Genomic DNA, 13,020 nt, shown 5'->3' on the forward strand with positions numbered 1-13,020 from the left:
AGGAAGACTGGTATCCTCAGAGACAGTTGGTAGTTCCAACTAAATACTGGGCCAAGCTCTTGAGCTTAGCCCACGATCACCCTAGTGGCCATGCTGGGGTGAACAGGACCAAAGACCGTTTGGGGGGGTCATTCCACTGGGAGGGAATGGGCAAGGATGTTTCTACCTATGTTCAGTCTTGTGAGGTGTGCCAAAGAGTGGGAAAACCTCAAGACCAGGTCAAAGCCCCTCTCCAGCCACTCCCCATCATTGAAGTTCCATTTCAGCGAGTAGCTGTGGATATTCTGGGTCGTTTTCCGAAAAAGACAGCCAGAGGAAAGCAGTACATACTGACTTTCATGGATTTTGCCACCCGATGGCCGGAAGCAGTAGCTCTAAGCAACACCAGGGCTAAAAGTGTGTGCCAGGCACTAGCAGACATTTTTGCCAGGGTAGGTTGGCCCTCCGACATCCTCACAGATGCAGGGACTAATTTCCTGGCAGGAACTATGGAAAACCTTTGGGAAGCTCATGGGGTAAATCACTTGGTTGCCACTCCTTACCACCATCAAACAAATGGCCTGGTGGAGAAGTTTAATGGAACTTTGGGGGCCATGATACGTAAATTCGTAAATGAGCACTCCAATGATTGGGACCTAGTGTTGCAGCAGTTGCTCTTTGCCTACAGAGCTGTACCACACCCCAGTTTAGGGTTTTCCCCATTTGAACTTGTATATGGCCGTGAGGTTAAGGGGCCATTGCAGTTGGTGAAGCAGCAATGGGAGGGATTTACACCTTCTCCAGGAACTAACATTCTGGACTTTGTAACCAACCTACAAAACACCCTCCGAACCTCTTTAGCCCTTGCTAAACAAAACTTACAGGATGCTCAAAAAGAGCAAAAAGCCTGGTATGGTAAACATGCCAGAGAGCCTTCCTTCAAAGTAGGGGACCAGGGCATGGTCTTTAAGGCGCTCCAGGCCCATAAAATGGAAGCATCGTGGGAAGGGCCATTCACGGTCCAGGAGCGCCTGGGAGCTGTTAATTATCTCATAGCATTCCCCACCTCCAACCGAAAGCCTAAGGTGTACCATATTAATTCTCTAAAGCCCTTTTATTCCAGAGAATTAAAGGTTTGTCAGTTTACAGCCCAGGGAGGAGACGAAGCTGAGTGGCCCGAAGGTGTCTACTACGAAGGGAAATGTGGTGGTGGTGTGGAAGAGGTGAACCTCTCCATGACCCTTGGGCGTATGCAGCGACAGCAGATCCAGGAGCTGTGCACTAGCTACGCGCCAACGTTCTCAGCCACCCCAGGACTGACTGAATGGGCATACCACTCTATTGACACAGGTAATGCTCACCCAATTAGGGTCCAACCTTACCGGGTTTCTCCTCAAGCTAAAACTGCTATAGAACGGGAGATCCAGGATATGTTACAGATGGGTGTAATCCGCCCCTCTGAAAGTGCATGGGCATCTCCAGTGGTTCTAGTTCCCAAACCAGACGGGGAAATACGTTTTTGCGTGGACTACCGTAAGCTAAATGCTGTAACTCGCCCAGACAACTATCCAATGCCACGCACAGATGAACTATTAGAGAAACTGGGACGGGCCCAGTTCATCTCTACCTTGGACATAACGAAGGGGTACTGGCAGGTACCGCTAGATGAATCTGCCAAGGAAAGGTCAGCCTTCACCACACATCTCGGGCTGTATGAATTTAATGTACTCCCTTTCGGGCTGCGAAATGCACCCGCCACTTTCCAAAGACTTGTAGATGGTCTCCTGGCAGGATTAGGAGAATATGCAGTCGCCTATCTTGACGATGTGGCCATATTTTTGGATTCCTGGGCAGACCACCTGGAACAGCTACAAAAAGTCCTTGAGCGCATAAGGGAGGCAGGACTAACTGTTAAGGCTAAGAAGTGTCAAATAGGCCTAAACAGAGTGACTTACCTTGGACACCAGGTGGGTCAAGGAACTATCAGCCCCCTACAGGCCAAAGTGGATGCTATCCAAAAGTGGCCTGTCCCAAAGTCAAAGAAACTGGTTCAATCCTTCTTAGGCTTGGCCGGTTATTACAGATGATTTGTACCGCACTACAGCCAAATCGCCGCCCCACTGACAGACCTAACCAAAAAGAAACAGCCAAATGCCGTTCAGTGGACCGAAAAGTGTCAGAAGGCCTTTAACAAGCTTAAAGCGACACTCATGTCTGACCCTGTACTAAGGGCCCCAGACTTTGACAAACCGTTCCTAGTAACCACAGATGCGTCCGAGCGTGGTGTGGGAGCAGTTTTAATGCAGAAAGGACCTGATCAAGAATTCCACCCTGTAGTGTTTCTCAGCAAAAAACTGTCTGAGAGGGAAAGCAACTGGTCAGTCACTGAAAAAGAATGTTACGCCATTGTCTACGCTCTGGAAAAGCTTTCATATGTTTGGGGACGGCATTTCCACCTGAAAACCGACCATGCTGCACTGAAGTGGCTTCACACCGTCAAGGAAACTAACAAAAAACTTCTTCGGTGAAGTTTAGCTTTCCAAGATTTTGATTTCGACATCCAACACATCTCAGGAGCTTCTAAAAAAGTGGCTGATGCACTCTCCCGTGAAAGTTTCCCAGAATCAACTGGTTAAAATTGTCCTTGAGATGTGGAAAATATTGTTAGTCTTTATGTACTTGGTAGTATATTTAGAGATGCATGTGTCTTATTAACTCTGTTTTTCCTAGAGCTCCAGGAAGAAATCCCAGCCAGTGTTTCACCCTAGCTGAGATTTGGGGGGCGTGTCATAAATATAAAGGGAAGGGTAAACCCCTTTGAAATCCCTCCTGGCCAGGGGAAATCTCCTCTCACCTGTAAAGGGTTAAGAAGCTAAAGGTAACCTCGCTGGCACCTGACCAAAATGACCAATGAGGAGACAAGATACTTTCAAAAGCTGGGAGGAGGAAGAGAAACAAAGGGTCTGTGTGTCTGTCTATATGCTGGTTTCTGCCGGGGATAGACCAGGAATGGAGTCTTAGAGCTTTTAGTAAGTAATTTAGCTAGGTATGTGTTAGATTATGATTTCTTTAAATGGCTGAGAAAAGAATTGTGCTGAATAGAATAACTATATCTGTCTATGTATCTTTTTTGTAACTGAAGGTTTTGCCTAGAGGGGTTCTCTATGTTTTTGAATCTAATTACCCTGTAAGATATCTACCATCCTGATTTTACAGGGGGGATTTCTATATTTCTATTTACTTCTATTTTTATTAAAAGTCTTCTTGTAAGAAAACTGAATGCTTTTTCATTGTTCTCAGATCCAAGGGTTTGGGTCTGTGGTCACCTATGCACATTGGTGAGGCTTTTTACCAAACCTTGTCCAGGAAGGTGGGGTGCAAGGTTTTGGGAAGTATTTTGGGGGGAAAGACCCGTCCAAACAGCTCTTCCCCAGTAACCAGTATTAGTTTGGTGGTGGTAGCGGCCAATCCAAGGACAAAGGGTGGAATATTTTGTACCTTGGGGAAGTTTTGACCTAAGCTGGTAAAGATAAGCTTAGGAGGTTTTTCATGCAGGTCCCCACATCTGTACCCTAGAGTTCAGAGTGGGGGAGGAACCTTGACAGTTGCACTTGCATTGTAGCTTTGATCCTCAATGTCTGATGACACTGGAGTTTTCAAGTATTATCAGATTGAAGACAGCTGGCTGTAGTTCCAAGTGCCACAGGGAATTAGCAAGCCAGTATGGTTTCAGCACTACAAAAGTGGTTTACCCAGTATTCTGCACTGTGTTCCCTCGGAGTCTTGCTCGAGATCAAAATGCCTTAAAATCATCAGATCATAACAGTTTTTGAAAATCACTTCAGTCATTTCTAATGACAATTGTAAGGAATTAGACTAGAACATATGATGGAAGACTTGTCAGCATAAGTCATGTTCCTGTGCCTGTCTCTGTGTGGGTTACAGGCTTCATACGTACGCATTCATTGCCCCAGTTCGTTTTAGTAACATGCAGAAGGCTTTCTTTGCTAGGCCATGATCTTTTGATATCTGAGGAGATTACTTCTGGGAACTTCTATGCAGTGTTCCTTGTTAAGCATTCCTTCTATTACTGAATACCAAGTGCTCCAGTTTCACTGTGAGATGTTATTCTTAATGTCAGTGACTTAAGCCAGGAGAGTAAAAGAACTTCAGGTTCCAGATGCCAATTCACCTATTTGTAAGGTTCAGATCTTCTAAGGAGATGATGAATTAAACCTTTTTCCCACCCAACCTTCCCTCACTTGCCTTTGCATTCTGAAGAGACCAGACTATCTTCTTGCAAGTCTGATATTAAAAGAATTTTATCCGCAGTGGGGTAAAATTTTTGGATTCTACAGCTTTTTCTTTATTATTCTACTGGCTCAATAATGATACTTTCCCATGAGATCTGTCTATAACCAATCTATTCATTGATAATCCTCAAGAAATCTCTGGGTTTATTAGTGTCAAGTATTGGGGGTAGCCGTGTTAGTCTGTGTCATCTGTGTCATCTGAAGAAGTGGGTTTTTTACCCATGAAAGCTTATGCCCAAATAAATCTGTTAGTCTTTAAGGTGCCAACAGACTCCTTGTTGTATTTCTGGGTTTATTGACATGATACGATAAGGATACTTGCATTTTTTTCCAGCACAGTTTTACAAATCACTACTTTGCAGGTTCATCATTCTGGCATGAATCCAGGCCTATTGTTGAAATTTCAGCATGTTAGCAATTGTAAGTGCCCAATTCTTTTGCCCTCCCAAATGCCTTAAGATTTATGGGATGCCTATAAATAATCTTGTTCCAGTCTGAGCCATTTTGTTTCTACCTGTTTTGTCTCTGATGTTTTACAACAGTTGGCTGTTTCAGTGATGCACATGATGGTTTCACATTCTAGCAGTCTGTCTGTTGTTTGGTGGCTTATAAAAACATCCTGGAGCTTTTTAGTCTCCAAGAGTGGGAATGAATCTGCCATAATCTTAAAGAAAATAGTGGAGACAATAAAATTACTTGTTCTTGTTCCTGGAAGTGAGGTTGTTATAACTCTGTGGACATCCATCTGCCTTGCCGGCAGAGTTGGGGATAATCTTTTTGCAGGGCGTGCTACCTTCTTCTCAAAAAATAATGCAATAAAACGAAAACAAACAACCAAAGCAAAAAATCCCTTAAAAACAAAAAAACTGATGGTTAAAGGGGCTGCTGGCCATCATCATCACTGGGGCTGATTACCAAATGATGTAGGTAAGATTTAGCTACCCTAAAATACTGAAATTTTGAGAGTTCTTGTAAATTGCATGCTGGGAGAATGGACTGCAGAGAGTAGCTCTGTTATAGCATACATTCTAAGGCACTCATGGTAATGGCTGGGCCTGGTAGCAAATGTTTGTAGGGTTGGGAAGCTGCTAACGTCTTTCCAAGAACACTGACATGGTTCATTTTGCCGTCAACACACTAAAGGTTTTGGAAAAGGAAAGTGAGTGAATTATTTTGTAATTCAGATTAAATAATGAAATGAGAATACAGGTCCCTTCCATGCATGCAAGGTTTTGTGGTAGGAAAAGTTGCTTTGTATCTGTTATAACCCTTTTATCATTGAGGTTATTTGTTTGTGAACTTGACCATCAGCACAGTTTTCAATCAGCTCTGTAATTAATTTGCTTTGTAATACACAAAGAGAGTTTGCATTATATTTATGGAAATATTGTAAGATGGTAATTGAAATTATTTTCTTATTATACATAGCAGTTAATTAAAGAAAGATATTAAGTTGCAGTGGATCTACACTACCACTGTTGTCTTGTATCAGTATAAAAAGGCAGTAATTTTTTTGACAGCCACTGATTGGAAAGTTGCTTGCAGCCTTCTGGAAGCAAGGGGTACATGCTCTGGATCAATAACTGGCAAATTTTCCATTTAAAAGTACCTGAACAATGTTCCAAATAGCCACTGGCATCTTAATTTTCCATGGAAACTGAAATACTCGTATGTGGAGGACAAATCATTTTCGGAGAATTTTTCCAGACTACTTGTTAACAGTTATTGCTGTCCGAAAAGGTTGACAGCTGACATGATTGATATTTCATTTACTTGTCATCACTGAGTAATGGAGAAGGCTACAGTACTATTTTTTTCTAAAGAAGCGTAGTCTCTTGAACATTTGGTTTAGTTTATTATTCCAGAGAGTATGTAGTATGTGCTTATACTATATGTATATGTCTTGGGGTCCTGGCATATTACTAAAAGTAAGGAAACACATTTTCTTTACAGCTTTGGTCTGCTAGAAAGCAGAGCAATCTTTTATAGCCCCGTGGCTCTTAGATGCTAGCTGCCTTTGGGGGAGGGTCGGGGGTGGGCAAAGATCTTAACTTGTTATTCATTACCCTGTGATATAAAATAAGTCTACAGGGATAGTTCCCTTTCTTCCTGCAAAGATCTCTTGATCATTTTAAAATTGTATATTTTTGCAATTAATAACTTTACTCTGTATAAGCACAGTGGGAGCATGTGTAGCGGGATTATTTAAGAGAAGTGTACAGTAATCTTGACCCAGATAGCCCTTCAAACATGCTTTTATATCATGCATGGATGGGGCTAACGACCCAACACCTCCAATAGTTTTCTCCCCTATTAACACTTTACAGGAGGAGTGTTTTTCCTGTCCATTCTCATACGAGAGAAATGTGGAGATAGCAAATGCCTTCTCTTTCTTAGCAGGTTAGAATCTTAGAACTGTAAAGGAACATTGAAATAGGGCCCCAATCCTTCAAGTGGGTCTGCACATGCTGACTTTTGTGTTCACTCAGAGCCACACTGAGATCAGGACTAAGTTTGTAATCAGCTGTAAAGAAATCTGTGTCTGAAGGTGAAACTAGAAGACTTGAAGCTTCCAGAATTCAGTTTTGTGAAGGCATGTATGATTTTACGCAACGAAAGCATGTATTGTGCACTAAAGCAATCTTAGTGACCTGTCTTACAGCCTGTGCTCACTATATTCATGTAGTTGCTCCCTTTATATACTTAATTTGATGGCATTCCATAACAAGATGAAAGAAAACTATTTACATAACAATTAATAAACGAATCCTTACGTTGATTTGCATTATGTAAACGTCAAAAAAGTTTGTTTTATGGTAAGTCATTGGTATGATCAGAACACTGATACCTGACACCATACAGATATACAGTATTCTCTGTTTAGGTTAAGTAGTGTCAGCATAGGTAACAGCATCATAAAATATTCATCTGAGAACACTATCATTCTAAAATCTTCGGGCCAGACCCTCAGGTGGTGAAAATGAGCAACAAAGTCAGTGGAGCTATGCTGACTTACACTGGCTGAAGATCTGACTCACAGTCAACATTTTTGTTCTTAAGATAGGTAAGTTGCAGTTGGAACATGCTTCGTACTGTGCTTTGAATTCTCAACACTTCCCATAGTCAGAGAGATGCATTGGCAAAAACCAGTGAGGTCAATCTCCTTGCCATAGCAGGATTGTTTCTTAAAGTACATGTTCCGGTGTTTTGTCTAGTGTTGTTCTTCAGTGTCCCATGTAATGGAGCTTCCGACATTTCCCAGGGGACATTTTTTCTAAAGGCAAAGAGATATTCCCAGATCTCCAGCCTAAATGTCCCCTTTCCTTATTTTTCACCCATTACTCAGTAACTCTTCTCCTACCGTGCTATTTCCCTTCCATGCTTGGTGTTCATGGCCTTCAAATATTTACAGACTGTTATGTAGCCTTGTTGTCATCTCTTTGCCAAACTTGTATTTATGTGTATATGGTAGCTGTCTCATCAACTGCTCACTCCAGCCACTACAAAGTCAGGGGCTGTGGTCTGAGGTCCGCCTAACTTGACAATGTCTTTCTGGTAATTAAATGCTAAGAGCTGTGGACGTTATGTTGTAAGTGCCGCTGCTCTGGAGCCCCACGCACAGGGACCATATTACCTCTCTGATTTGTGTGGAGTGATACCTTTGGTTATGCAGCCCAAAGCCGCATTTACTGTTTCATATCATATTGGCAATTCATGGCTAACTTTCAATTGTATGTCCATTGTCATCCATTGGTCTCATTCAGAATGACTACTTCCCAGGTTTCTCTTCCCCATTTGCTTTTTCTGTTTTGAATTATTTTTCCACAAATACTGTAGTTGGTATATTTCCAGGTTTAATTTCATTGTGTTTTGTTTGTTTGTTTCTAATCTCTCTTGGTTCCTTTGTATTATTTCTGTCTCCTAACCAATTTTCACAATTACTCCCAATTTACTTACTGCTGCACATTTTGTTAATGTTCTCTTTATTTGATGATGATGTAGATGTCAGATAAGCCTGAACCTGTGATGGTCCTACGGTACAGTAGTAGACCGCTCCTCTGGAGTCAATGTATTACTGATTATCATTACCCTTTGCTTAATGTTCTTTCATAGTTGTTTTGTTGTGTGGACAGTACAAACAGTGGGAATGTATTTTGGAGGCTGATACGTGTAACTGCAATTTTTAAACCCTAAAAAATACCATGAATTCAACAACCTATAACACGATTACTACTATTCATATGTTATTGAATAATCTCTGTAATCTCTTTGCAGTATTATACCACTGTAATGGAACAGCAAGTAAATGGACAGTTAATAGAACCTTTGCAGATATATCCAAGAGGTAATGCTTAACAACTTCTAATTAGCAATGATTATATCAGTAAGATGTTTCATCAACAGTTATGTTTTCAGAAGGTTTAAATGCACATAATATGAAGTTTACCTCTTAATTTAGATAAAATAATTAAGTATTGTCAGGATTGTAGTGAAAACTAGTTATTGCACATAAAATAGCTTATTTACTGGAGTAAATTAAACTGACAAGTTTAGTTTGCATAGTACATATTTACGTACATTTAAAAAAAAAATTTGGTGGTGGAATAGTTTGTGTCTATTCAAAGCCAAAGCAGTTGAATAACTCAGGTTCTGGTTGCTTCTTATGACCCTTGTTGAGCTGTTGGCAGTTGGTGACAGAATCAAAATAATGGAGTTTTATACACAGAAAATACCCAGTTATGTAGGCACTGATTGAAGAAAGTATCTCTGATCAGCACAACACTTAGTATGTGCTCAAGTGCTCTCCTGAATTCAGAAGACTTAATCACATGCTTTTGTGCTGGGTTGCTATTAAAATAAGATTTACTAGGTCCAAAACAAAATCATAGGCAACTATTTGGATTTTGGATATGTACTTTTCTCTGAGAACTCAGGTAATGGTTAAAAAGAATAGCATATTACATAACCCTTCTAATTCAAATGTTCTCAGTATCTAGTCTCTGCATCTGTGGTTCTTAATTGAGGAAATGGATAAGGTTTAAATTCTCCAAGTAAATCTCCCAGCAATAAATTAATTGAAATAATTAAGAATTAAAATCTTCTCTGTTAACTGATACTATACAAATAATCATACTATGAGTTCCCAATTAAATATTCTAGACTTTCATTACTTATAACTCTCTGAAGTTTTAATTGGGCAGCTAACCAACAGGCCTTTCTAACACATGCTATTAAGGTCTCAAAAGGAGGCTGTCTCTGGTGGTAGGTTAGTGAGCTGCTATGGGAAGATGCTTAAAGGAGAAATATTGAGACTTTTGCATCTCAGTCTAGCAGGGGCTGAAATAGCAGAGGGATTCTTGTAAATTCTAGCATGGAAAGAGCTCATGCATCACTAGATTAATTCCTCGCTGTTATAGTGGGTTTTCTGAGTACAAATGCAGCTATAAAGAAGGAAGTGTGTATGTGTGTAGTACATAAACACACACTCACTCACTCACTCTTACCTGTTTATAGCTGCATTTGCATTCACACATTGTAATGAGGTATCAGGGTAGTGTAGTATCTAGTGCAGGGGTCTGCAACCTTTCAGAAGTCGTGTGCCGAGTCTTCATTTATTCACTTTAATTTAAGGTTTCGCGTGCCAGTAATATATTTTAACATTTTTTAGAAGGTCTCTCTCTATAAGTCTATATATTATATAACTAAACTATTGTCGTATGTAAAGTAAACAAGGTTTTCAAAATGTTTAAGAAGCTTCATTTAAAATTAAATTAAAATGCTGATCTTACGCCGGCAGCCAGAACCCCAGACCAGCAGCGAGCTGAGCGGGGCCGGTGGCCGGGACCCCAGACCAGCAGCGGGCAGAGTGGCTCAGCCCGCTGCCACTCAGCCCACTGCCAGTCTGGGGTTCTGTCCGCCGGCTCCTGCCACCCAGGTTCCCGGCTGCCGGCCCCGCTCAGCCCGCTGCCGGTCTGTGATCCCGGCCCTGCCCACATAGAGTGGGTACCTACCTTCTCCCTGGTTCTAGCCCATTCTCTTCCTCTCTCTGCACTGAGCTGAGGGGGGGAGTGTGCTGAGAACAGGGCTGGGGGTGAAGGAGCAGGCTGGGGGTTGGGGTGCAGGGTCTGGCCAGGAGCTAGAATGAGGAGGGACGGGGGGCTCAGGGTTTGGGCAGGAGGTTTGGGGGTGGAGTGCTTACCTAGGCAGCTCCCATTTGGTGCGACGGGTGCAGGTGGGAATGTGTGTGGGGGGGTGTGCAGGAGCTCCCGTTTGGTGCTTGGGGTGGGGGTGGGAATGTGGGGGGTGCAAGATTCAGGACATGCGGTGTGGGGGGGCTAGGTATGTGTGGGGGTGCAGGAGTCAGGGTAGGGGGCTGGGTGTGTGTGAGGAGGGTGCAGGAGCCAGGGCTGGATGTGTGTGAGGGGGGTGCAGGGGTCAGGGCAGAGGGCTGGGAGGGTGTGTGGAGGGTGCAGGAGTCAGGGCAGAGGCCTGGGGGCATGTGAGGGGGTGCAGGAGCCAGGGCTGGGTGTGTGTGAGGGGCTGCAGGGGTCAGGGCAGGAGGCTGGGCGTGTGTGTGAGGGGGGTGCAGGGGTCAGGACAGAGGGCTGGGAGGGTGTGGGGGGGTGCAGGGGTCAGGGCAGAAGGCTGGGGCTGTGGGGTCGTGGGAGTGCTCCCAGCCCCCTGCCCTGAGCAGCTGATGGCAGGGGGCTGGAGGGGATGTGCCCTGATTTCCCCGCCACTCCCATGGCCCTGTCCCCACCTCTTCTCTGCCTCCTCCTCAGAGCAGTGAGCATGCTCGCTTCTCCCCCTCCCTCGCAAGGGCTATCAGCCGGGGAGGGAGAGGAGGAGGGGCAGGACCCCACATGCTGGGGGAAGAGGCAGGGGAGGAGGAAGGGCAGGACCCTGCACACTGGGGGAAGAGGCGGGGGAGAGGGGAGCTTGTCTGCTCTGCAGCAGCAGCCGGCGGAACCAAGCTTCTTCACCCTGCCCCGGGGGGCGGGGGGGGGCAGGATTCTTAATGGCTCGCTGCTGCCTGCTGAGGTCCCGGCCTGGGTTCGGCAGCGGGCTGAGCGGGGCCGGCGGCTGGGACTCGGCAGGCAGCAGTGTGCCATTAAAAATCGGCTCGTGTGCCGTCTTTGGCACGCATGCCATAGGTTGCCGACCCCTGATCTAGTGTGTACGTACACATGCGCGCACACACGTTCCCTGAACAAGACCACAGGCCTATTTAATATCTTGGGAAATTAGAGCACTCATGACACATCCCCTTGTTTGGAGTTGTGTGAAGAAGGTTCAAGAGCCCCTTGTTGCATATTTTGTGATGGCCACATGAGATTTCAATATTTTCTCTTTTGCAATTGGACAGAGTATATGCTACTTTGGCAGCTGAGTCTTCAAGGGGCTGAACAGCTCAAAAGGGCTGAGTATTGTCATTTCACTTTGAAATCAGTGGTTGTTGCTTGGAAGTTGTTCAGTACCTTTCACGGCTGAGTCCCCAAAGGGCCACACGGAGGTTACAAATAATCAGACTTTATGTTCTATAAGTTTGCCTTTTGGACCATTCCTTCACTACCTGCCTTGTGGTTCCTGCTGTCCCTCTCCATGGGAGTGCCTCTTCTCTCTTCCATGTATGCCTTTTTTGGGCGATATTCTTTGATCTTTTGGATTCAGTTATCACCTCTGGGCTGACGACTTGCCGATCTCCATTTCCACCTGTGATCTTTCACCCTTTGTCCAGTCATGCCATCTCCTCTTAGATGGCTTGCCACCACCTCAGGCTGAGCCAGTCCAAAGCCGAGTTTCTTCTCCTTCCTCCCAAAGTTTCTCTGTTAACCCCTCTGTTCTCCCTGTTGCTATGCTTGTAACCTTGCTGTCATCTCTGACTAATTTTTCTGCCTCTCTCACATCCAAGCTCCCACTAAGTCCTGCTGCTTCTTCCTCTACAGTAGCTGAACAAGTGCCCGTTCCCCTCTTTTTTTTCCAACCAGTGCTCTAGCCCAGGCTCTTCTCTTCCATCTGTCCAAAACTGTCCTAACAAAAACACTTTCCTTTCTTGTCCTTTTGGCCATGTCTCCCTTCCCACTGCTTTTTGAGTCTTCCTAGTGTCATCTACCTTTTCTGCATGTAATTTGAGCTTCTCTTTTTCTTTCAAAATTCTTCACAGTTCCACTCCTCCCTACCTCACTGTCCGCACTAGATCCTATACATACAAGCCCCTCGTCTCGTTTCCTGACATCATTTTAACCTTTTTGAGGAAGGCTCTCCAGTGCTACTCTGTAATAAAATCGTTTCTGAAAACCAGCCTGTTCCATGAAACCAGCCAGCACTGATGTCTATGTGCCATGCATTGTTGCCTTAACTGTGCTGCACCTGTTACATATTATAAGCTCTTGAGGGTAACAAATTTGTATTTAGTATATTTTACCTATGATGTAAAATGCTATATAAATAATAATTGCCAGATTTTTTTCAAACCCATCAAAAATATATATTTGTTTTGCCAGTGGGTGACTCTTTTTTGTATTTTTTTAACCGCTCTGAAAGCTTATATTTTCCATACTCTCCACTGATTATATATTTTTGTGTTTTAAGGTCCGATCACTTCTTCAGCAAAAACCTAGATAAAGGGTTTCTTTGAAGAATGCTTCAACCTTTCACAACAGTTGTCTTAATTCTGCTTACAGTGGTAGCTCAGGAGAAAAATATTTTAATTAAATACTATCCATTC

At 43.7% G+C, this 13,020-nt stretch overlaps 1 protein-coding gene across 9 annotated transcripts in view; it reads left to right on the plus strand.

The window, feature by feature from the left end:
• The window catches only part of MAP2K5 (mitogen-activated protein kinase kinase 5), a 212,653-nt gene that overhangs the window by 28,190 nt on the left and 171,443 nt on the right, over nt 1–13,020 (plus strand). For all 9 annotated transcript variants that reach the window (XM_073304431.2, XM_073304437.2, XM_073304432.2 and 6 more), the window contains one exon: nt 8,568–8,637. In XM_073304431.2, the coding sequence (XP_073160532.1) occupies nt 8,568–8,637 (70 nt within the window). The remainder of the gene's footprint in view (nt 1–8,567; nt 8,638–13,020) is intronic.

Source organism: Lepidochelys kempii, chromosome 10 (assembly GCF_965140285.1).
Source record: "Lepidochelys kempii isolate rLepKem1 chromosome 10, rLepKem1.hap1, whole genome shotgun sequence".
NCBI lineage: Eukaryota > Metazoa > Chordata > Testudines > Cheloniidae > Lepidochelys > Lepidochelys kempii.